Source organism: Siphateles boraxobius, unplaced genomic scaffold (assembly GCF_051911475.1).
Source record: "Siphateles boraxobius isolate OS27281-9 unplaced genomic scaffold, OSU_SipBor_1 65, whole genome shotgun sequence".
In the NCBI taxonomy this organism is placed as follows: domain Eukaryota; kingdom Metazoa; phylum Chordata; class Actinopteri; order Cypriniformes; family Leuciscidae; genus Siphateles; species Siphateles boraxobius.
This window is the reverse complement of record NW_027509192.1, coordinates 20,362,553-20,386,241: the sequence shown is the minus strand read 5'-3', so window position 1 is coordinate 20,386,241 and position 23,689 is coordinate 20,362,553. Positions and strand designations below refer to the sequence as shown.

Below are 23,689 nucleotides of genomic sequence, written 5' to 3'. Positions count from 1 at the left end.
AATGAATGCAGTAAATGAACCAAGTCAAAACTATCCAAAAGTAGCCTTAAAAAAAACTGAACTTATTAAATGGTCTATCGGTTAATAAACAAAACTGCATCAATAAACAAAGCTACTTCTCCAAAGCAGCCAGTGTTAGTTTAATACATTTTATTTTAAGCTGAAGCCTTCATATCAAAAGGTTTCAAACTTTTGACTGGTAGTATAAATTAAACTTAAAAGATACTCTATAGAAACTGTCTCTCTGAGAGTTTAATTAATCTTCTTCAGATTATAATTGTACTCAGTAACCTGTCCATCTCTGAGGTTTAGAATGATACCCAGTGTAACCTGTCTATCTTAAATTAGGTCACAGACCATACAAGAAAAGTAGCTTTACATTTTCATGAGTTACGTCTCATGTATTCTGTATGAGGGGAAAAAATAGTAAGCATATTATTATAAATGAAAAAGGTCAAAACAATTTGTTTTTATTTGGCATTCTATTAAAAATAGTTTTTGCCATAGTGCTCAGTGCCCTTCTCATAAGTGTTTAATTTGTAGTTGATTTGCACCTTATTTGGTGACAATTCAAGATTGCAGGCAAATTTACTAGACCAGTGGGGAAATAGGAGAACCGAGGAAGGCGGTCCTATCCGTGTCCTTGATCTCTGTTAGGTTTAGCCATAAGTGGTGCTCCAGCACCACTAAGCTGGCCATAGCCCTCCCGATGGCTTTCGTGGCGCTGCGGAGGTCTGGTCAGCTTCTGGGTCTGGTCCAGACTCGTCCATGGATCGGAGGAGCTTTGCCTGGAATACTTGGAGGACCGTCATTGAGTGGAGGGCGGAGCCTGCCTGCCTGTGAGGGCTGAAGTCGTCCTGCAGGGTTTGGATGGATGAGCCACCTTGGATTTCCATCCAATAGCAGTGGGTTGGCAAAGGTGCACAGCCACAGCTTCCTCAACGGGGGGCAGTTTCTTAAAACCCTTCTCTTCAGTGTCGTCAATGTTTGAGAGCATGTCAGAGTGAGAGACACGTAGGCAGGCAGTGTAGGGGGCGCACCACGATTTTGTCAGTTATTCATGAACTTCTGGGAAGAATGTTGCAGACTGCTGGCGAGGGGCTTGTTGGCGCCCGGGCAGGAACCATTCATCCAGGCGTCTGCGTGTGGGCTCCTCGGGAGGGGCCCTGTTGAGACCGAGCTAGCCGACGGCTTTAGACAGAACTGCTTTAGATAAGCTCGGCGTCCAGCTCTGGAGACAGCAAGGGGGCTGGGTCATCCACAGAGCCCCCCCCCCCCAGTCCTCTGCGTCCGATGACAGTGAGTCATCGTGAGGATCCGCCAAACGAGACGAGGCCGCTCGTATCACAAGAGGGTCGCTGGTCAGAACAGGAGAACAACACAGGTGATATCTCTCTCTGTGGAGAAAGTGAGGCACACGGGGTCTGAGCCAGCGTGAGCTCACTAACTTCCAAATGCTCAGCCCTCTTACTCCTCCATTTTTTCCTTCGAGGCTCAAGAGGAAAAGGAAACAGGAGTGCAAGGGGCGGAGTCGCTGTCTGACAAAAATGTGATCCAAGAGCGGAGAGATGAGAGTGGCATAAGTAACTTGTCTCAGTAAGAGCGGTGTCTGTGTGGGTTTTGCCCAGGCAGACGACACACTCACTGTGTTTGTCCTCGGGATGCAGAGGGGCTCTGCATGTGCCACAGCCGTGGTGCAACATTTACATCAACGTCGCTTGCTCTTTTAGAAATTTGCTTGTCTTAGGCGCTCGCTGGAGAGCACAGGGAAACAGCGCGACAGCTCACCGTGATGAATTCTGCTGGCTGAAGTGCGCGATGGTCTGGTGCAGTCTGCTGGCTTGCTCGCTGTTCCGCTGCTTGCTCTGCTTTCTCTCCGAAGAAAGTGAAGGCTTCGAGTAGAGTTGTTCTGTGAGTTCCATAGATCGGAGATGAGATGAATCTATGGCAGTGTTTCTCAACTCTGCTCCTGAAGGACCCCCAACACTGCATGTTTACTTTGTCTCCCTAAAAGAAAACGTGTAGTGTTGGGGGTCCTTCAGGAGCAGGGTTGAGAAACACTGATCTATGGTGAAATTAGCATCTTTTATAGGCAGATGCTCTGCCGATTCTGGTGGGCTCTGCGCTCAGCTCGGCGGGCTGTGGACCGATTGGTTCGCGCAGTTATGCCTCTCTGTGCTTTCGGTTGATCAATCTGATGATGATAGCTGGTTTGTTGCTGTCATTTCTCCGGGGCAGAGGGTGACATGCCTTGATGTTATCAGAGTCCATTTCAATCCCTTTGGATTGAAGAAAGGTAACCACCTTTTGCTCCACGAAGCTGACATCCTGCTCACGGGGCTCCCCCACGTTATCAGAAGTCACTGCTCGAGCATATGACTGAGGTTTAATGGGGAGCCAGGTGTACTGCTCCAACTCCGCTACTCTGCTCTCCAGGTACACCAGACGCTGATCCTTCTTAGCCTTCTGGATCCGGAGAGCCTTCACCTCCTCCACCAGGTCCAAGATGAATTTCTGCTGCAGTTTGACAGCAGAAATCTCCTTTGTCATAAACTCCAACGTCTTCTTAATGTCATCGCCTTCCATGACTGTCAGCGCCTTTTTTGTTAGCATAGCGCCTGTCGTAGCGTCAGCCGGAACTGAATGAATCCAATAGGAACTGCCATAGGTTTGTGCAGTTACCACTGACCAGCCAATAAGCATGCGAGTAGCATCTGCACTATTATGGCTGTGCAGTAGCACTAAAAGGAGTGAAAAAAGGAGTTTTCCCCATAGCGTATAGCTACGCAATATGACTGACCGTTCAAAAGGGAACATGCTGTGTAGATCAGAGGTTTGATTACTGGGGTGTTCAGATTGATGTTTTTTTTCCCCTAACATTTTGTAACCTGTCTGTCTCAGAAAACATTTATACCCAGTATAACTTGTCTGTCTTGGATTACAATGATGCTCAGTATAATCTGTTTGTCTGTCTCAGGTTGGAGTGGGAGCAGGTGTTGGAAAAACAGCGTGTTCTTCAGGACACATATGACAGACTGCAGGCTGAGTTTCAGTTTGAGCTGGATCAGCACACACAGCAGATGGAGCTCAAGAGCCGAGAGTGTTCAGAAATGCAAACCAAGATTAATGTCAGTATTCATTCACACACTCACAGTTTTAGTTTTCACTTAAGGGCTTTTCACACTGTGCCTAACCCTGGGATATTGCCGTAAACACAGCTTTTATGAAACCCTGTCCTAGAGCAGGGTTAACACCGCTTTTGCACTGTTAACTCCACAATGTGGTGCCAAACTGGTGCAGTATTATGCCTGGTTCAGATTACACAATTTTTTTGTCTGTTACGATAGTCACTGTGTCAGACTACGCGATTTTGACTCCTAAAATCTTGTCGTGTCGTGGACAAGAAACATGTCAGACTACACGTTGCTTCCTGACCAGTCATCGCGTGCCGTCTTTAATGACGCGCGTGATGTCATCGAGAAGGCGAAACTAGTAGCGAGTGACTTCCGGAAACGAACGTAAACAAGCAATGGATGAAGCGGTGAGGCTGTCCTGTGTTCAGAAAAACGTAAAAAAAAAAAAAAGAAAACCCGACAATGGACACGTTCTTGAATTGCTCGAAGAGGACAGTATGGGCTGTCAATCCTCCAAAGAGAACTTGAGGTAAAATATTGTTTTCTTATTTTTACTTTTAGCCAGTAGTACAAGTAATAATGTTGCTAGCTTGCCACAACGATTACAGATTACACACACACACGCACACACACACACACAGAGACTCGCTCACGCACGCACTCACTCACTCACACACACACACACACGCACACACTCACTCATACACATACATACATAATCACACGCGCACTCCCTCGATGACACATCATATAGGCAGGAGTACTGTTGCCACAGCTCCACGAACCTTTCCTCCCATGTCATTACTCCACCTAGTAGCACCATTGTCTCTTTCGTTTCGCCATTTTTGAAAGCTGTGTACGGAAAAGCTTCTGCGCTCCTATTTGTCAACCTCATACATGTGACGGAACCCGTCGTGGACGACCGTTAAAAAAATTAAACATGCTAGTCTTTTTGTCGTGATGTCGTGAAGCATCGCAGACGCGACGTAGGTTGTCGCCCACTATGACACACTATACGAGATGATACGATCGAATCTTGCGTCCCGACGCCCGTTGTCGTTTACGAATCCCCACGACACCCTACGTCAAACGGATTGTGCCAAAATCGGGCTAAAATCGTGTAATCTGAACCAGGCATTAGAATGTTAAGGCTAAGCCTAACAGACACCCAATTGCATTCCTCATATTCGCATACTTTAGACAGTCACACAGTCACTGGTTGTGGAATAAAAAGTAGTTTTAGCGTTTGAGGGGAAAAAATGTCAAATGGTGACGGAAAATACATCTACTGGAGTTAAGAAATTTATTCTTACTTTTTATAGTCTGAAAAAGTCCATTCAGGTAAAACTTGATAAATATATTAAATGAAGATGCGCAGCGCTAGAGCCTTTATGTACAGTGTACAGCAGCTATCACACCGTAGCCCACTGAAGCTAAGCAGGGTTGAGTCTGGTCAGTACCTGGATGAGAGACTCCTGGGAAAATTAGGTTGCTGCTGGTGAGGTCAGCAGGGGGCGCTCACTCTGGTCTGTGTGGGTCCTAATGGCTCAGTATAGTAACGGGGATACTATATTGAAACAAGCACTGTCCTTTGCATGAGACTTTAAACTGAGGTCCTGACTCTCTGTGGTCATTAAAAATCCCAGGATGTCCTTCAAAAAAAAGGTGTAGGGGTGTAACCCCGGCATCCTGGCCAAAAATGCCCATCAGCCTCCTGATCATCCCCATATATACTGATTGGCTTCATCACTTCATCCTCTCCACAAATTTTTTTTGTGGGTAGGGATGGAACAGTTCGCAAAATTCTCAGTTCTGTTTGAATCACGGCTCTGTGGTCATGGTTTTCGGTTAGATACGGTATACATTGTTTTTTTTGTTTTTTCCTTTTTAACCCTCTAGAAATACCATACATCAGCATAACATATATAGCCTTATAATGTACCATTTACAGTATTTAAAAAATAAGTTATTCTCAAGGTTATGGTATCAAAAAACTGAAAGAATGAAGCAGCTTGATTTTAGGAATAGACACATTGTGACAATCATAAATTAAATCTGTGGAATTCTGATACAGCAGGAGGGGGGGATGTTGTTAATATCTACAGGCTTTTCATTTATGTGTAAAAAAAAGTTTACAACTGTTGGCCTTAATCAAATTGTAGCTGAGAACAAAAACACTTATTGTCAAATTTAAAGAATAGACTTTCTTGTCACTGTTACACCGTGTCCTAACCAGACGCGATGCGACGCACGATAAAAGGTATATTTTCCATGTTAATCAGAGTTTTTGTACTAACCAGCTAGGACGTCGAAACGCGACAATTCTATTTTAGAAACGGTTCCTATTTCTCAGACGTTGCGGAGAACAGGAAGTATGCTAATCTCAGGTAGGCTATTGTTTATGTGCTTTATTTAATGTTATAAGCGTCTGTGTGAGTTTGCATATCATTTTGTGTGTCTTTTATAGCCGTACTGAAAGCAACAATTCTCCTCAGATCTTCTAAATAAATAAGTGAACTAGAACGTTCAAACTGTCAAATCATTGTTAACAGACAAGTGTATTCTATGACAACGATTGTTTCAGTAACTCAGTATGTATTTTTAATAGTGTTAAAATGGTGTAATATTCATAAATTTGATTATGTACTTATCCATTTAGTTGAGCTTGCCTAGAGAGCCCACTCACTCACGCTCTTCTGATTGGCTGTGATTTTTGATTGACTACATCGTGTCCCATATTTACATCGCGTCTGGTGTGGACAGTCAAATTATTTGTCGCTGCAATGCTATTGCATCGCATGTGTTTAGGACACTGTGTAACATTCGCCTCTTCCAAATGATAAAAAAAAAAAAAACCGTTACGCTATGCGACGAATGCGTGGCTGGACCCAATCAGTCGTACTCGGTTACTAACGTAACCTCGGTTCCCTGTGGGAAAACTCCTTTTCTCGAGAATATTGAAGCCATTATTTTAAAACGCAGTGCAGCTGCACAGCGAGCACAGAGCAGAGCATCTAGCTCACTCATTGGCTGTGCTGCAGCAACTGCACTAGGGGTGTGCCATATCATACCGTCCACGATAATACCGGTATACATTTTCACATGATAAAAAAGTGTCATATCGCGATATCAATGATATAGCGACGCGATGACGTATGGCGCTTTTACGTTCCCTAGCACGCACAACAACAACACCTGTGTGAGCGCGAGAGCGGCATGTCAGCCTCCGATGACGATTTAGCAATTTCACAAACAGCTTGAGTGTTCAGCGGGGCTGCCGACGCGCATCTTCTCTCGCGCGCGTTTAGGAGTCGGGACATGACTGAATGGTCTCTTGCACAATCGGGCCATCAGTGCATCGTAACTAAAGTTTATAATTTTCAAGTCTTCTTAATTCTTATCAGTTTAAACATTCAAGCGGTTTTAAACTGTCCAGTAAGCTACTCGCGCACTCTCTGAGAGAGTTGCACTGCGTGCATACATAGAGTAGCCTATAGCTCGCGAGAAACTAAAGTTATTTTTCACATATTATATCGCTTTAATGGGGGGAAAAACGCAAAATTGTGTAAAACTTCCGGTCTTGGTAAGTATTCTCATAAACACAGTCGGTTATGTATAAAACGCATGTGACAGTGTGACAGACAGTATAATGAAAACAGCAATGGATCCGTGCACTAGCTGTAAAAGTGACAGCAGCCATAGGCTATGCGTCTGTCATTAATGTTGTCGTCAAAACAACAAAAGATAGCTTTAATTGTAATGAATGAGAATTATTAGCCTATGTATTTAATTTCATCAGGAAACAGAACTAAAAGACTATGTGTTATTTTACATTTGATTACTTTGTTATGTTTCTGTAGTATTTCTGAATACTGGTGTTAGACCTACACACATTTAACATTTAATTCAAAGATTGAAATCAAGCTTCCTTGTGTTGTGTAAACTCTTAACAACAAAATTACCACATTGTAAAAACGCAATAAGTGAGCAAACATTTAGGCGAGATAAACATAATAAGAACATTTTCAACAACAACAAAAAAAATGTCTATATCGTCATAAATATCATTATCGCAAATATTCTTGAAATATCGTGATAGAATTTTGAGGCTATATCGCCCACCCCTAAACTGCACAAACTTATGGTGAGGCGGCTGAGACACTTACCGCCCAGGGTGCGTCAGAACCCGCCAGAATGGGCGTGGCTTATGCCTATATAAGAAGACAATTTCGCCATAGAATCAGGTTAAATCGACTGAAACAAGCGTAATAGCACAGCAGGTTACACAATACTCGTTCCCTACTTACAGGGAACCAAGGTTACGTTAGTAACCAAGTACATTCCCTTTTGAGAACGTTCACTTCGTATTGCATAGATATACGAAGTGGGAACTCATTTTAAAACGCTGTGCTATTAGCTGGCGACTGCGCCCTGAACCATTACCTGGGGCTAAGTGGCCCGAGGTCAACAGTAGAGTTTGAAAGTCACAATTCCCTCCAGGGCCGGACAAAGGTCGAGCCATTTATTAAGGTATAATGTTTCAGAGGCTCGGGGCCCAGGCCTTTAGATAGAAAGTACCCGTTCTTGCAGAGCACGGACCTCTAGGTTGTAGAATTTCACAAATTCTGCTGCCGCACAGATGTCTTCTATTGGTACACCACCGAAGCAAGCCGATGAGGAGGCCGTGCCTCTAGTGGAATGAGCTCTAAAACCTATTGGGTACGCATAAAGGGGGCGACTGGGCCAGTTGTGAGCCAGCACCTCCCTTTTCTTCGAAAAGAATATTGGGCAGTGAACATTGTCTTCTGAGGCGAAGAGGACGACCTCTGCCTTGCCGAAGGTGCTTCAGATCATGTGAACCGTCTGAGGGTGGAGGGACCATTTCCCTGGGTGGACATTGTTTCTGGATAACACATCCGCACCCTGGTTCAGAATGCGTGGTACGTTTCAGCGTACTCTGCTTTTCAGCCATCGCTGCAGGGGATGCATGTGCAGTAGGCCTAGTCGGAGTACTGACGATGTGGACGCCATAAGGCCCAAAACCCTCTGAAACGTCCTGAACGGCCTGTGAGAGCCCGCTTTGAACGACGCTATTAGCTGCTGAATAGTAAGAGCACGGTTTGGCGAGAGCCACGCTCTCATCTGTCTCAAGTCTATAACTGTTCCCAGGAAGGCTGTATGCTGGCTGGGAAACAGCGTGCTCTTCGCGAGATTGATCCTGAGACTCAGGTATTCTAGATGGCTGAGGAGCCAGGATCTGTGGGTTAGCAACTGTACATGTATGTACATGTTTGCATTTTTGAGAGAATATTGTTTATGCATGGTTATTGAAAAAACTAAAACTTAAAGTGTCTGAAATAAGGCCACAAAACACATACTAAATATGTGTCCACAAGGCTTTTGACTAATGGGTGTTGTTGCCTAGAGATTTTGCTTCAAAATGATCTGAAAATCATCCTGCCTAATCATTTACACAAAACAATACATTGATTTAAATTTTATAAGACACCTTTTGTTTGGAAAGGCAATATGCGTGGAGGCGTGTTCACACCTGAGAAGACAAAGGCCGGATAATGTGCCACATACATAATGAGCTGCATATTAATTAGACCTTTCACACAGGTGTGTCACAGGATCCCAAAGAATACAACAACAAAAGAAATTATCTATATATACATATTTTACAATTACAAATAGGTTACAATTACAACAACAATTACAATTTCTAACAATATTTCAAGTGTATTCTTTCTTTGTAAAAAGTATACATTTTATCATACTTATTAAAAAAGGTAAGGATTTATTAGTTTGAATATTGGAACAAACACTATAATAACATCTTAGTTGATAATTCAATATACCTACTTTATTTTTGACAAAACATCATATAGTATATTTAACATATGAGCAGAAATTGTTGAACAAAAGCTTACCTATTTAATGTGACAGTAGTCTTTTTTCAGTCAAAACTTTATAATCTATCCAAAACTAATCACAAAATCTTGTCTAAACATTCATAATTAGTCTATAACATATTGTGCATGATATATTAGCATATACATGTTAATTTGTAGTTTGTTGCTTATACAGACATTTTATTTCAACATATTTCAGTCTATTTTTACTCATCTTAGTAGGCTATAGCAATATAGTTTGGATGGGTTCATGTAAACATAACGTTTACTAATGTAGATGCGAGAGTGAATGAAGGGCACAGACATGCGCTGTATAACTGTAGTAAACAACGCGCGAGCGTCAGTGCTGTTCATTCATCATTTAGCCTACACACAGACACACAATTCATATTTAAACTGTTTTTTTGCGGTGTACAGACACTATTCAATATCGCTATTAGAACAAAGCACTTAAGAATAAATTACTTACTACATCAGCCGGATCCGTTGCTCCTTGAAATGAAACTATACCAACACTTCTGGTACATTTTCCAGGGTTATTAGATGGTATTATTCCACACAGGTAGCGAGACGAAGTAAAGTACAAGTTTTTCTTAAACATGATGTGTTTTATAAACCAGCTGGTGGGCGTTGGCATGTTTGAATGGCTTGCCTTAGATAATTTGCGTTTGAATTCCGCGCGCTCTCCGTGGGCGTGTCACATTAGCAGAATAATGAGCTGAGAGAACGATAATGAGATCGGCTGACACCTCTCTCTTTTTTTATAGATTACATAAAAAGAATATTTATTTTAGTTTTGAATTAGATATTTTAAAAGTACAAACTTAAATGATTATAAAGATATATTGCTCATGCTTGGGTGAATAGTATTCGCTGAGTTTTGTTTAAGTTTAGAGACGTGCTCCAGAAAAAAGGTTAACGGAGATGGAGAGACAGAAAGCACACCCTGTTTATTTTCTTTATTTTACAAAAGCACCATGTTTTATTTCGATTATAAGTGGACACATAAAAAAATAGACATTCAACAGTTTATTTTTTTTATATTTCTTAAGTCTGAATGACCAAAAATGACAGAGTATTTTAAGTCTATTTTCCTGCTATGAGAAAAAAATCGAGCAAAACGCGCCGGCGCGTTTCTCGACCCCAGAGGGTTAATGATGGGGGAACTGTCTCAACGGCTTCTTTCATTAGTAGGTTTGACACTTCGGTGCGAAGGACGTGAGCTACATTGCTTCCCACCGATGTCTCGACTACTGTGCGAAAGCGTAGGGGTCTGCCAGCGAACTGAAACGAATAGCCCCACTTTATTGTTACTCAGTCTGATACCCCGGGGATGGCCTGCCAGGCCTCGACCTGTGTGGATAGGGGTTGAATGAAATCTGGGGGTGGGCCGCCATGTGACGGAGACCCGCCCGCACGAACTTCTTAAAGTAGAAAAGTATTCTTTTCGAGTGTGTTTGGGTTTGCTATAGAGACCGCTTTTGTAATCAGTGGCGTGTGCTTTGTAACGGGCCTGGTGACTGATTTTTGAACATTTCCAGCCGGCCGAACTGTAAGGGGGGCTGTTAGGAAAACACTCAAAAAAACATAATTTTTCTGCAGTGGTTCGCGCCTTACAGCGGGCCCATTGACTGCAGTTATAGGGGGGGTTGATAGAAAAGTGCTCTTTTTGTGTTTTACCCAAAGGTTGTTTTTAAAACAGCATTTGTTTGTAGGGGTGTGTATTTTGTAACGGGCCCACTTACTACAGTTAGAACATCTCCAGTCACCTGAAGTGAAGAGGGGACTGAGAGAAGTGCACAAGCTTACTTCGAGGGAGGTACGGCCGCACCAGGACTTGGGATTGATGCAGCCAGGGATAGGGTGACGTCGCCATCTTCCTCAGATGCGCCAAACGATACGAGTCCTGCCGCTTGAGAGGAGAGAACGAGGCACGCGGGGACTGGGCCGGTGTGGGCTTGCTCGGTTCAGGCATCCTTTGGCCCCGTCGCTTCTTCCGTTGTGGCTCGAGGAGGGCAGGAAGCGCGGGAGCACAAGGGGCGGGGTCGCCGTCCAAAAGGAGTGCTAGCCACGAGCGCAGGATGGCGATGGGCAGGCTCTCACAGTGAGGGCAGCCGCCATTGTTGAGTGCAGTCTCTGCGTGGGCGAGTCCCAAACAAGGGGTGCACTAGCTGTGTCCGTCAGCTTCATGCAGAGGTGCTCATGTAGTTCATCCGGAACGAGGCATTTGCAACAACGGTGTAGAAATTTGCTCTTTTCTTTCAGCTTTTAGAGTGTTGCGACGGCAAACACACAGAAGTAGCAAAAAGGATATGAGGCTTTCGCCGGATAGCCGCAGGTTAACAGCGATTTAGGGGAAGGCGGTGCCAAGTTGGCGCCTGCACTGCATTTTATAATAGTGGCTTCAATTTTCTTGAGAAAAGTAGTTTTCCCACTGTATATAGCTACCCAATACGAAGTGAACATTCTCGAAAGGGAAACGCACGTGCCTCGAACCGTGACAAGTGAATTGAACGGTTTGGATTTTTTTCATGAACTGTTCCACCCCTAGCTGTGGGCTTTCTGGTGCAGTCTGGCTGCTCTCGCATCATCCAGGTGGTGCTGCACATTGGTTGTGGTTGAGGAGATTCCCCCCTTCCATATGTAAAGCAATTTGAGTACCCAGAAAAGCCTTATATAAATGTAACTAATCAATTAGCTAATTACAGTGTGAAATGTCTTATGAATAGCCAGTATTTAACCCAGAATAAATTATGACCAGTGTGAAGCAGTCTAACCCAGGATAATTCAGTGTAAACTATTACAAGTGTGTAAAGTCCTATACTGTTCACTTTTATTATACAGATTTACTAGTGGTTCAAACATGCTTGTTTGAATGATTTTTAGGTCAGATGTCTGTATTTCATTTTATTGTGTGATTGAATGTCTAGCTATTATCAAAGCATTGACCGTATAGTTTGGTTTTGTTTGTAGGAGTTGCTGCATACTGTTCAGGAGGAGAAAGATCAGAACAACAGTGTGAGATCCCAGCTGACCGCACACCAAGAGAGTGTGTCCAAGTGAGTGAAAGAGACATGAAAACATCTGTCAAAACCCCGCCTTATTATTTGATGTATCTGATTTTGGTATTAGATATTATAAGTAAGCGTGTAAATAATGATATAACTCTATATAGTTATAGTTTTGTTGTTGTTGTTTTCCTCCATTTTGTTTTGCGTGCGTAAGTGTATAAATACTTTTGGGATGTGTGTGTGTGGAGAGAGCCAGAGAGAAATTAATGCACTTATAATTTAAATTATGTGCACCTATAGAAATTTAATGTTGAGAGTTTTTCAGAGAGCTTGTGCAGTCTGTAGAAGAGAATTCTTCACTGAAGAAACGCATCACTGACCTGACAAACAAAAATCAACAACAGGTATGTGTGTCCGTTAACAATTTTAGTCTTTTGTAATTTGCATGATGATATTCTGATGCAGTAGTGCATGACCTCTACATGTCTGTTTGGTTCTGATGTGTCTGTGCAGTGTGATGAGATCAGTGCTCTACAGCAGAGTGTGTGTTCAGCCAACATGACTATCAACAGCCTCAAGCAGAAGATTGAACAGGACAAAGTGAGAATCCAATACACTGATCACAAAAAGCAGGAATCTTTCACTCACTGTAAAAATGTCTATTAAAAAAAAAAAGGTTAGTTTAACGCTTTGGGTATCAAGAACTAATAAACGCCATAACATCTATTTAATGCTATATTAAATGTTAATGGTTATAACATATAAATATAATGGTTATAATAAATGTGTATACAGTAACTATTCAAGTAACTATTACTATTGCTATTACTATCACAGTAACTGTGAATAGCATAACTATTCACCCCGTACAGTGTGAGCCTGGGTACATAAGTGAAGGGGGAGTTATAGCACCATATTCAAGGTGTAACACGTAACATAGGACAAGTGACAGACAAACAACAACAGAGAACACATCTTGAGCAAATTATTCTTATTCTTATTCTTATTATTCCTTCCCTTTTTTCTCCTCTTTTCTTCCCCCTCTTCCTTCCCTCCCCCTCTCCCCTCCCTCTTCCTCCTCTCCCTCCCCTTCTCCTCCCCTCTCCCTCCCCTCTCCGCCTCTCCCCCCTTCTGTTGATCTGAAATGTAGGCTATATTAGTTGATCATGGTTAAGGTGTTTGAGGGAAAGGGGGTTTGAAAACATGTTATGCATGAGTGTAGATGCATATATGTATGTATGAAGTGATAGCTGCAGTAACAGAAGGGGTGAGGTATGTGTCTGGTTATATACACGGCTTATAGTTATGTTTGTGCGATATTGAGAGATGTCAAGATGTCAAAAATGTAAGAAAAGGGGACCATATATCTTCATAGGCTGATATTTGCTTTATTCTGTACGCATTGTGTTTCTCAATTGAACTATATTCTGATATTAAATTTATCCAGTGATTGATGTGGCAGGATTTCTTTGATTTCCAGTTTTGGAGAACTACTTTCTTGGCGACGGCTAAAGAGATGAGCAACGGATTCCTATATTTTTGTGAGATATGGATTTCGGAAAGGTCGCCTATGAGACAAAGTATTGGGGATAATGGGATTCTGTGGCTCATAATGGTGGTGAGCGTCTCAGTAACTGTAATCCAAAAAGAATAGACTGGTTTGCAATGCCACATGGCGTGCAAATAGTCATCTGTACTACCTAAAGTACATTGTGAACAGATATGAGTGTTGTGTAGGCCCATTTTGAACATTTTACTTTGGGTAATATGAGTTCTGTGAATGACTTTATATTGTATAAGTTGCAGGTTTGTATTATTGGTCATAAGAAAAGTGTTCCTACAAATTTGTTCCCAGTACTCAGGGTTGGGAGAGATGGCCAGGTCGGTTTCCCATTTGGTTGTTGGGAGTGTTATTGTTGTGTTTTGGTTCGAAATCATAGTATATAGTTGGGAGGTTAATTTTTTTAAGTTATTAATTTTCAAAAGTTCTTCTATGAGCTGAGAAGGTTGTAATGTATTGTTTGTAAGTGTGGTTTTATTTTTAATTAGGAGTCTAAGTTGTTGATATTTAAGAAATTGTTCCCTCCCAACCCCATATTTCTGTATGAGTGTGTTAAATGACATAAAATAGTGGTTCTCAAATAAGTGGTGAAGCTGTGTGATTCCTTTTTGTGCCCATGTGGGGAAATAAAGAGGTTTATTCTGTATCAGAAATTCTGGGTTGTGCCAGAGTGGGGTTAGCTTATTTAATTCTTGTGATGATTTTGTGATTAGATTTGTTTTCCACCAGGCTGTCAGAGTCGAATAGATGTTTATGGGTTGGCAGATGTTGGATTTCTTGATTGATTGTGAGAGAAAGGGGAGATCTGCAACTGGGATATCTGTGCATTGACTCTGTTCCAGTTCCAGCCACGGGTGTTTATGCTTATCTAAATTGATCCATGTAACTAGGTATTGTAATTGATTTGCCAAGAAGTAGTAATGGAAGTTTGGTGCCTCAAGCCCCCCATGTGATTTTTTATTTTGTAATGTTGAGAGTGATATTCTGGGTTTTTTATTTTTCCAATAAAATTGTGTTGTTAATGAATTAAGAGTTTTGAACCATTTATCTGTAGGAGTGATGGGAATCATTGAAAAAAGATAGTTAATTTGGGGTAGGGTTTTCATTTTGACAGCCGCTATTCTTTCAATAAGTGTAAGTGGGTGTTTAGACCAGCGTTTGTATTCGTCTACATTTTTCTTTAGGAGTGGAGTGTAATTGAGGGTGAAAAGCTCTGACAGCCTGGGGGAAATCTGAATTCCTAGGTACTTGATGTTGCCTGTGTGAAGGTGGAATGATGTGTCCTGAGCTCCAGAATCCCATATATCATCTAAAAGTGGTAGTAAAATCGATTTATTCCAGTTAATAGTGTAATGTGAGACTAGGGAAAATCTGCTGATAATATTGAACGTTTCTTGAAGTGATACTCGTGGGTGCTGTAAATAAAGTAAGAGATCATCTGCGTATAAACTGATTTTGTGTTGTACATTGTCTACCTGTATTCCTTTGATTTTGATGTTTTGTCGTATTGCTGCTGCGAGTGGTTCGATGAAAATGGCAAACAGGGAAGGCGAAAGTGGGCATCCCTGTCTGGTGCCCTGATGCAATGTGAAACTCTGCGATGTAATTCCATTAGTGGTGATGGTGGCCCTGGGTGATGTATACAGTATTTTAATCCAGTGAATGAACGACTCTCCAAAACCAAACTTGTGAAGTGTATTAAATAAAAAAGACCAGTTTACCTTATCAAATGCTTTCTCTGCATCAAGTGAAATGATAATGGTTTTCTGTTGTTTTTCTTGTGATATATTGAATAAGTTAAATAATCTGCGGACATTATCTGTAGCATGTCTATTTTTTATGAAGCCTGTCTGATCTGGATGGATGAGTGTGGAGGTGACTGTTTCTATTCTGGTTGCTAGTGCTTTGGTAATAATTTTCAAGTCAGTATTCAATAGTGAAAGAGGTCGGTAGCTAGAAGGGTAGGTTGGATCTTTTTGGGGTTTTAGCAGTAATGTAATGGCTGCTGTATTCATGTGTGTTGGTATGGTAGATAACGTTTTAATTTCTATAGTTACTCTGTTGAATAATGGTGATAATATGTCCCAGAAGTGTCGGTAGAATTCAGCTGGAAATCCATCTGGCCCGGGAGATTTATTGCTAGGGATTTTATTGAGTGCTGTAGTAAGTTCATTAAGGCTAAGGGGTGCATCTAAACTATTGGTTTCTTCTACAGTTAATTTTGGCAATGTTATACTATTCAAGAAGGTGTCAATTTCTGATTGAGTAGGTTGGTGAGTGGGGGAATAGAGGTTTTTGTAAAAATTTCGAAATGTGTTATTTATATCCTGTGGGTTATGATTGATGGTTCCTGTAACATCTAAAATGGCTGGGATGATTGATTTCTCTTTCTTATGTTGAAGTAAATTTGCTAAATACTTACTGTTTGTTTTATTACTATATTGAAAAACCATTATATTTCAATTGTTGAATTTGAAATTGTGTTTTTTTCTGTATAATGGCATCAATTTGTGTTTTGAGTTCCTTTAATTCCTTCTGTTTTGGTTCACTGGGATGGCAAGATATTTCATGTGTTAGTAATTTAATTTTTTGTTCTAACGTATTCTCCAATTGTTGTTGCTGTTTTTTCATATATGAAGAGTATGATATAATTTTTCCTCTAATTACGGCCTTCCCAGTTTCCCATAGCAGTGTAGGTGCGGTGTCTGCAGAGTCGTTTGTCTCCAGAAAGAGTGCCCACTCTCGCCTTATGTGGGTTGTAAAGTTGGGGTCTTCTAATAGTGAGGTATTAAAGCGCCAAATAGTTGAAGTTTTAGCATATATTTGAGTATTTATAGACAGAGAGACAGGGGCGTGATCACTGATTACAATTGGGTGAATTGTGTTATCTGATATCTTGGTTATTAGTGAGTTGCTAATGATAAATAAATCAATTCTAGATGAGCATTGATGAACTGAAGAAAAATATGAATATTCTCTTAAAAGAGGGTTCCTCAATCTCCAACTGTCACCAAGGCCATAGTCCTCCATATATTGTTTTATTATGTCAGTGGAGTGCCAGTTTCTTAAGTTACCAGAGGTGCTTGAACGGTCAATTGTGGGATTGATGACTGTATTAAAGTCTCCTGCTATGATGAGGTTGTTTGAATTTGATAGTGTGGAGAAGAGATTGTGAAAGAAAGAAGGATCATCATTGTTAGGGCCATAAATATTTGCCAATGTAAATGTTATATGATTTATAGTTATATTAATGATGATGAATCTACCATCTGGGTCCATGATAGATTGGTTTAGTGAGAAATGGATATCCTTATTTATTAAAATAGAGACACCTCTTTGTTTGCTATTATATGTTGAAGAGTATATTTTGTCAAATTGTTTAAAATTAAGATGTTGTGATTCTATTTCTGTTAAGTGCGTTTCTTGAAGAAAGCAAACATAATGGTTATAACTTAATGTTAACATTCAACATGTTTAATGTCAATGCAAATGTGAAATGTGGTATATGTAGAAAATAACATTAATGGAACAAGACAAAACACACTTAAGGTTTCAATAAAATGCTCAAATTTAAACTCTGAAAACAGCTGAAAAAACTGATCTTAAAGTCAGCATCAAACTCAAGTTGCAATAGTCCAAGTGATCCAAGTGAAACAGGTTCTCAAACAGGAAAAAATGTAGGGTGGGATTTGTACTCCATTAACTATGATTTATATTCCGTTAAAAGTAAGAATGGTCAATTTTGATTTCAAGGTGACTTTAAAGTGTTCATGGTAAACCATAAACACAAGCAACTTATGATTGTTGTCATTAGGTTGAATACTGAAAATATCATGATTCGTGCAATTAGTTGTTCACTGTGTATGATCTTATAGGTTTCTGATATTGATGTTTATATTGAGGTTAATCTAAATATACATTTAACTGCAATTATCTTTTTTATATATATTTTAGATCTATTTTGAAAACAAGTCAAGATAACATTTGATCTATAATTCTTATTTTAACCTATGTTTTAATGAAAAACAAGACTAAGTTTGACTGAATAACAATAGGATTTAGTTTTTCCTCTGCTATGTAACGACTGGGGTTTCACCATGTGTGTGTTTGTGTGTAGAATGTGGTGCTGGAGTTTATGCAGGAGACCAGAGATCTTCGGAGTGAAGTGGCTGAGAGAGATCAGACTGAGTGTTTGCTGCGGGGAGAGATCGCTGACATCAGTGTTAGTTGCCCTATCCATACCATACATGCTCATAATGCTTTAGGTAGGTTGTATTGATATATTATGTGTTGTACCTGCAGGGGAAGTACAGCACAGTTTGTACTGAGAAAGAGCAGATGAAAGAGAACATCACACAAATGCAGAATGAACTACAGGAACTGCGAGAAGCTTCAGAGAGGCGTCTTGCTTCTGACCGTGTAGAGGTATGTTTGTAACTGGGTTTACGTTTTGATATTTTGTCACAAGCCGAAACTGAAGTATGTGTGCGTCACAGCTGGAGCTGCTGCAGGAAGATCTGTCCTATGCTACTGATGAGATGGAGAGACTCAGTAAAGTTGTGGAGGAACAAGCTGCTTTGTTGGAGAGGTCTAGGACTCTGAACACAGAGAAAGAGAACAATATAAACACCCTAGAGGAACAGGTACTGCCCCTTCTACCTCAATCCATGCTGCGGTTTTCAAATCAAATATGTAGGAGCACCTGTCATTCAGTGATTATGGATGGCTCTCTGCAATACTTGATTCTGATTGAAAAGTCGTGGAATTTTGCAGTAAAATATTTTTGAATAATGAACTCTAAACCAGTGGTTCTCAACTGGTGTGTTGCAAACAAAAAATGGGTCTCGGAATTGTTCTGATGTGTCTTAGACTGCAGGCAAACCCAATTATTAAAATGCCATATATTCAAGTATAGGTGGGAACAGTATTCATCAACTTTCAAAAGGGAGGAGAAAATGCTTCTCGAACTCAGATCAACACTATGGCATCCGTATTCCAAAACAGTGCTCAATTTTCTTTGCTGAAGCATGTATTTATTTAGCTTTGGAACATATTGAAAATACACAACAAAAGGATTCTATAATTTTTGCAGACTCTTAATCTTGCCTTCAAGCAATGGACACTTGAAAAAATTATGATCCTTTGGTGGACTGTATCTTAACCAAATTGGATTATCTACTAAATCAGTTCTTCAGTATTATCTTTTGGTGGGTTCCAGGCTATGTTGGACTTTCAGGAAATGAATCTCTTAAACAGGAAGTTAATGAATGTCAAATTCCTCCTTTAGATATTAGACCGATTATTAATCTGTACTTATTAAATAAGTGGCAAGAAGAGTGGAATATGTGCAAGAATAATAAGCTATATGAAACTCATCCGGAAATTACAAACAGAGTTTGTATCACTCTTACATCTAGACTTGATCAAGTGGTCTTCACCAGATGTCATATAGGTCATACAAGTTTGACCCATGCTTTTTTGCTTAAAGGTGAAGACCCAACTTTATGCGTGTTTTGTAAGAATCCCTTAAACTGTTAAACATATTTTGTCAGATTGTCCTGGACTTAATAAAAGTAGAATCCTTTTTTATGAAGTTACCTCACTTAAGGACTTATTTAGTAAGATTATGCCTGAAAAGGTTTTGGATTTCTTATCATATGCACACAAAAAAAATGTAAAGGAATCTTGTATAATAGGACTTGCTGTTTTTGTTTGTTTGGTTTTTATTGTATTTATATGATATTTGTATTTTTGCAATTGAATTTGTACCATGAAAATAGCCTTGGAATCTGACATCGCACTACCTTACTAACTTTAAATTTTTGAGGCAAAAGTTGTGGTTAATAGTTAGTTAATAGTGAGAATTGGACCATAATCTAAAGTGTGACCTTTAGTACAAGCTAGTTGAATCAGGTAAATGTCCACAATATCCATGACAACATAACAGAATGATTTATGGTGCACACACATTCACAGGTGAAACAGCTGAATGATCAGATTAACCTTCTGAGAGTGAGAGAGTCTGTCAATCAACCTCCAACTGCTGCCACACCCAAAGGAAAAATACAGGTGTGTGTGTGTGTGTGTGCGCTTGCTCTTGATTGTGATGAAAGAGTCAATTTAAAATGAAGCCTTTGTCAAACATTGTCTGTTTTTTCAGACACCCCAAACCCCTGGTGGCTTTAGCTCGAGTCTGTCTCAGGTGCTGGAGTGTCAAGAGAGAGAGCTGGAGAGTCGACGCTCTTCAATGATCACCATGGAGGTTCTGCTGAAGGAACTCAACGCAGAGCGCACAGCCAAGAACCAAGAGATCGACAGATTAAAGGTTATGCTCATGCACACGCACAGTTCCCACTTCAGTTACAGCCGAGATATGGGTTAATCTCACAGTTTATTATATAATTAAATATAATAAATATATTCATTTTTAATTATTTATTTATTGTTTTCAAGAAAGTTTTCAGGAGGTTCATTCTACATAAAAATGTTTGCCTGTGCATCTGTAGGCCCAGCTGAATGAAAAAGAGATTGTGCGAATGGAGATTCAAACACTGTTGGACCAGTTTTACAGCGTCCAGAATCAGCAACAGTCGGGCAGCTGTGCGCAAGAGTAAGAATTATTCGCTCATACACTCGTTCATACGTGTGTGTTTTGTCTATGAAATTATTTCTTTGCTTTGTCTTTATAGAGGTGTGAAGGAGACCATACCCATTTCTGTGCTTCGAGAACTGCAAGAAGAGAGGAAAGTGAAAGTATGTTCAGGCAAGATCTAAAAAAATCTCTATATGAATTAGATTACATCAACCCTCTGGAGTCTAGACTATTTCCAATAACCTGGGTCAATGATGTGACGCAACGCTATAATTTTGTTTAAAGATATAAAAAGGGCAAATTTTTAAGAAAAATTCAACTGTTCAGAGTCTGTTTTTATCACTTATATCGTGCTTTTATCACTGTTACCACTTTTCTGGTAATCTATGACTTGAGTAGCTACTGTACTATAGTTTTTGTTATTGGAATAACTAGGTTGTGCTTGCGTGTGTGATAGAGAGTGATGTTATTATCTGCGTCTGCCATGACTTTCAACAGTATTGAGTAATGGTGTTACTGAAACAGTTGAACTACTTTCACTTGGAATATTTTTATTGTTTTCAAAGCCCTCATGACATGGAGATCGGAGCAACATCAATCTAGCAACATGTAAATGTCTGACTGAAATTGTTATTGAAGAAGTAATTACTTTTTTGTTTTCTTTATAACTTTTGGTGTAGTCCAACTACTTTTATTCATGACTAACTTGGTAAAAAGGTACATTAGAAATGCTATATGCCCTTTTAAAGGACGCACTGGATTGAATTGTGTTAAGTTGAATCTTTTTTTTTTTCTCAGAGCTCCATGATGATGCAGTTGACTGATGCTCAGACAGCGTAAGTGAGCTGATATTTTTTCATTTTTTTCTTCTTCTTTTTTTTTTTTAAATAAATTTAAAGGGATAGTTCACCCAAAAATGAAAATTCTGTCAGTATTTACTCACCCTCATGTTGTTCCAACCCCGTAAGACTTTCATTCATCTTCGGAACACAAATTAAGATATTTTTGATTAAATCTGAGAGCTGGATCCCTCCTCCATAGGCTTCTTAAGGAATTGAAACTTGGTGGCCTCAAAGTTATTAAAGACATCGTTAAAATAGTCCAAGTGACTACAGTGGCTCAATCTTAAGTTAATACTTTTTGTTAGCAAAAATAACAAAAATAACGACTTTATTTAAACTATTCATTTCCTTCTCTGTGGCCCTCGAGTGAGTTCACGTAGTGTAAAAGCGTAGCACGTCTGTGTTGTACATCCAACGCATCACACACATGACTAGCGTCTGCCAATAGTTAGCCTACGTCTGATGTACAACACACGTAGAGCTACGCTTTTATACTACATGAACTGACTCGAGGCCCACAGAGAAGGAAATTAATAGTTGAAATAGTCTTTATTTTTCTTTTGTTTTTGTGCACAAAAAGTATTCTCGTTGCTTGATTTCAAAATTTGAAGGAGTTGCAAAAAAACCTGTTTTTCATTTGCTCCAATATGGCAGACAGTCACATTGTTGGCAAATGACAAATGAGATCTCGTCGGAATCGGCATAAGCCAAGTAATATAAGGACTTAAAGAAATCAAAATTTGAACAATGTTTTCAAAAGTTATAAGCGTTTTTGCAAAAAAAAAATTATTTCTCTTGAACGCTATGTCACGGTATATCGTATATCGTTGCGCAACAGAGCCTTAACGTCTGATAAATGTCTTATCTTGTAGAATGCGCGCTTAGCACCGCTGCATCTTATACACAGAGTACACGCGATCACGAATTTGAAAGTGAAAGTAAAACACGAGCTCCCTGATGTGCGCAAATTAGGCTGCACATACAATAGTCACCCAATACCCATCTCTGGACTAATTAATTGGCTACAGTCTCTGTTTGCACTTATATTGAGAGAATAGCTACTGTAACGTCTTGACAACAGACAAGGTAGGCTCCGTTTCTGAACTTTTGATCGGAACGCAAGAACAACTGTTAAGACAAACGCACCAGCCTCGTTTCTCTACCGGCCTTTTCCGAAATCACAGCATTAACCCTATAACTGCCGGTACAAAATAAAACAGCAATTTCACAACAATTATATAAAGAGTCTGTGCGCTAAAGTACTTTGATTATGGTTGCACTTCCACTTATTGTTTGCTAGACTAAGAGAAAACGTATTTATTTTTATGTCTATATTCAATTTGTGTAAGGAAATTCAGTTAGGAGGTCGCACACAGATCAGAAGTACTGAAAGCTCATAAATGTACAGTTAGGTCTGAAGAGACATGTGAAATCATACAGGAGAAAAGCCAGTCAGTAAAAAAACTTTTACAGTGCTTGCATATTGTTTTCTTTCAATGCATTTGATAATTCATACTCATTAAGTAGACCTAAAATGACATGCATTAGAAGATTATTAGTTAAATGTTAAAACATTTCAAAATGCACCAGCAGACAATTTTTCCAGTCATGAATTTAGTCTTCGAGGATTTCTGAAAAAAATCTTGTCTCGTTCTCGTGAACCCAATCTCGTGTCTCGTCTCTTCTTGTGAGATAAGTGTCTTGTCACACCCCTAATTAGTAGCTTAGCTTTCACTGTGAAAGATGATAGTCCAAAAGCTCCATAAGATTGGATTGGGAGCGTGGGTGCACAGCCATTTTCAGATCTCTCCAGAGATGTTCAATTGGGTTCAAGTCTGAGCTCTGGCTGGGCCACTTAAGGACATTCACGGAGTTTCCCGTAGTCACTCCTTTGTTATCTTGGCTATATCTATGGTCTTTGTCGTGTTGAAAAATGAACCGTCGCCCCAGTCTGAGGCCCAGAGTGCTCTGGAGCAGGTTTCCATCAAGGATGTCTCTGTACATTACTGCATTTATCTTTCCTTCGATCCTGACTAGTCTCCCAGTTCCTGCCCACAGCATGATGCTACCACCATCATGCTTTACTGTAGGGATGGGACTGGCCAGGTGATGAGCGTTCCCTGGTTTCCTCCAGACATGACGCTTGCCATTCAGGCCAAAGTGTTCAATCTTTGTTTAACCCTCTGGGGTCTGAGGGGTTTTCTGGGTCCTGGAGGTGTTCTGACATGCTCTGACATTTGTGTTTTTTTCAGTTATTTATAAACATGTTAATGGCAAAGGTGTAAATTCACTCTATATAGCACAAACGGGGCTACTGTAATATGTGAGCAACATGTATGTACATGTTTGTATTTTTGAGAGAATATTGTTTATGCATGGTTATTGAAAAAACTAAAACTTAAAGTGTCTGAAACAAGGCCACAAAACACATACTAAATATGTGTCCACAAGACTTTTGACTAATGGGCGTTGTTGCCTAGAGTTTTTTGCTTCAAAATGATCTGAAAATCATCCTGCCTAATCATTTACACAAAACAATACATTGATTTAAATTTTATAAGACACCTTTTGTTTGGAAAGGCAATATGCGTGGAGGCGTGTTCACACCTGAGAAGACAAAGGCCGGATAATGTG

General features: G+C 40.1%; 1 protein-coding gene across 3 annotated transcripts in view; it reads left to right on the top strand.

Moving 5' to 3' along the window:
• The window catches only part of kif15 (kinesin family member 15), a 67,262-nt gene that overhangs the window by 21,499 nt on the left and 22,074 nt on the right, over nt 1-23,689 (top strand). For all 3 annotated transcript variants that reach the window (XM_077211311.1, XM_077211310.1, XM_077211312.1), the window contains exons 21-32: nt 2,978-3,128; nt 12,023-12,108; nt 12,386-12,464; nt 12,574-12,660; nt 17,739-17,843; nt 17,924-18,046; nt 18,118-18,264; nt 19,598-19,690; nt 19,782-19,946; nt 20,128-20,231; nt 20,311-20,374; nt 21,012-21,049. In XM_077211311.1, coding sequence (XP_077067426.1) covers nt 2,978-3,128; nt 12,023-12,108; nt 12,386-12,464; nt 12,574-12,660; nt 17,739-17,843; nt 17,924-18,046; nt 18,118-18,264; nt 19,598-19,690; nt 19,782-19,946; nt 20,128-20,231; nt 20,311-20,374; nt 21,012-21,049 — 1,242 coding nt within the window. The remainder of the gene's footprint in view (nt 1-2,977; nt 3,129-12,022; nt 12,109-12,385; nt 12,465-12,573; nt 12,661-17,738; nt 17,844-17,923; nt 18,047-18,117; nt 18,265-19,597; nt 19,691-19,781; nt 19,947-20,127; nt 20,232-20,310; nt 20,375-21,011; nt 21,050-23,689) is intronic.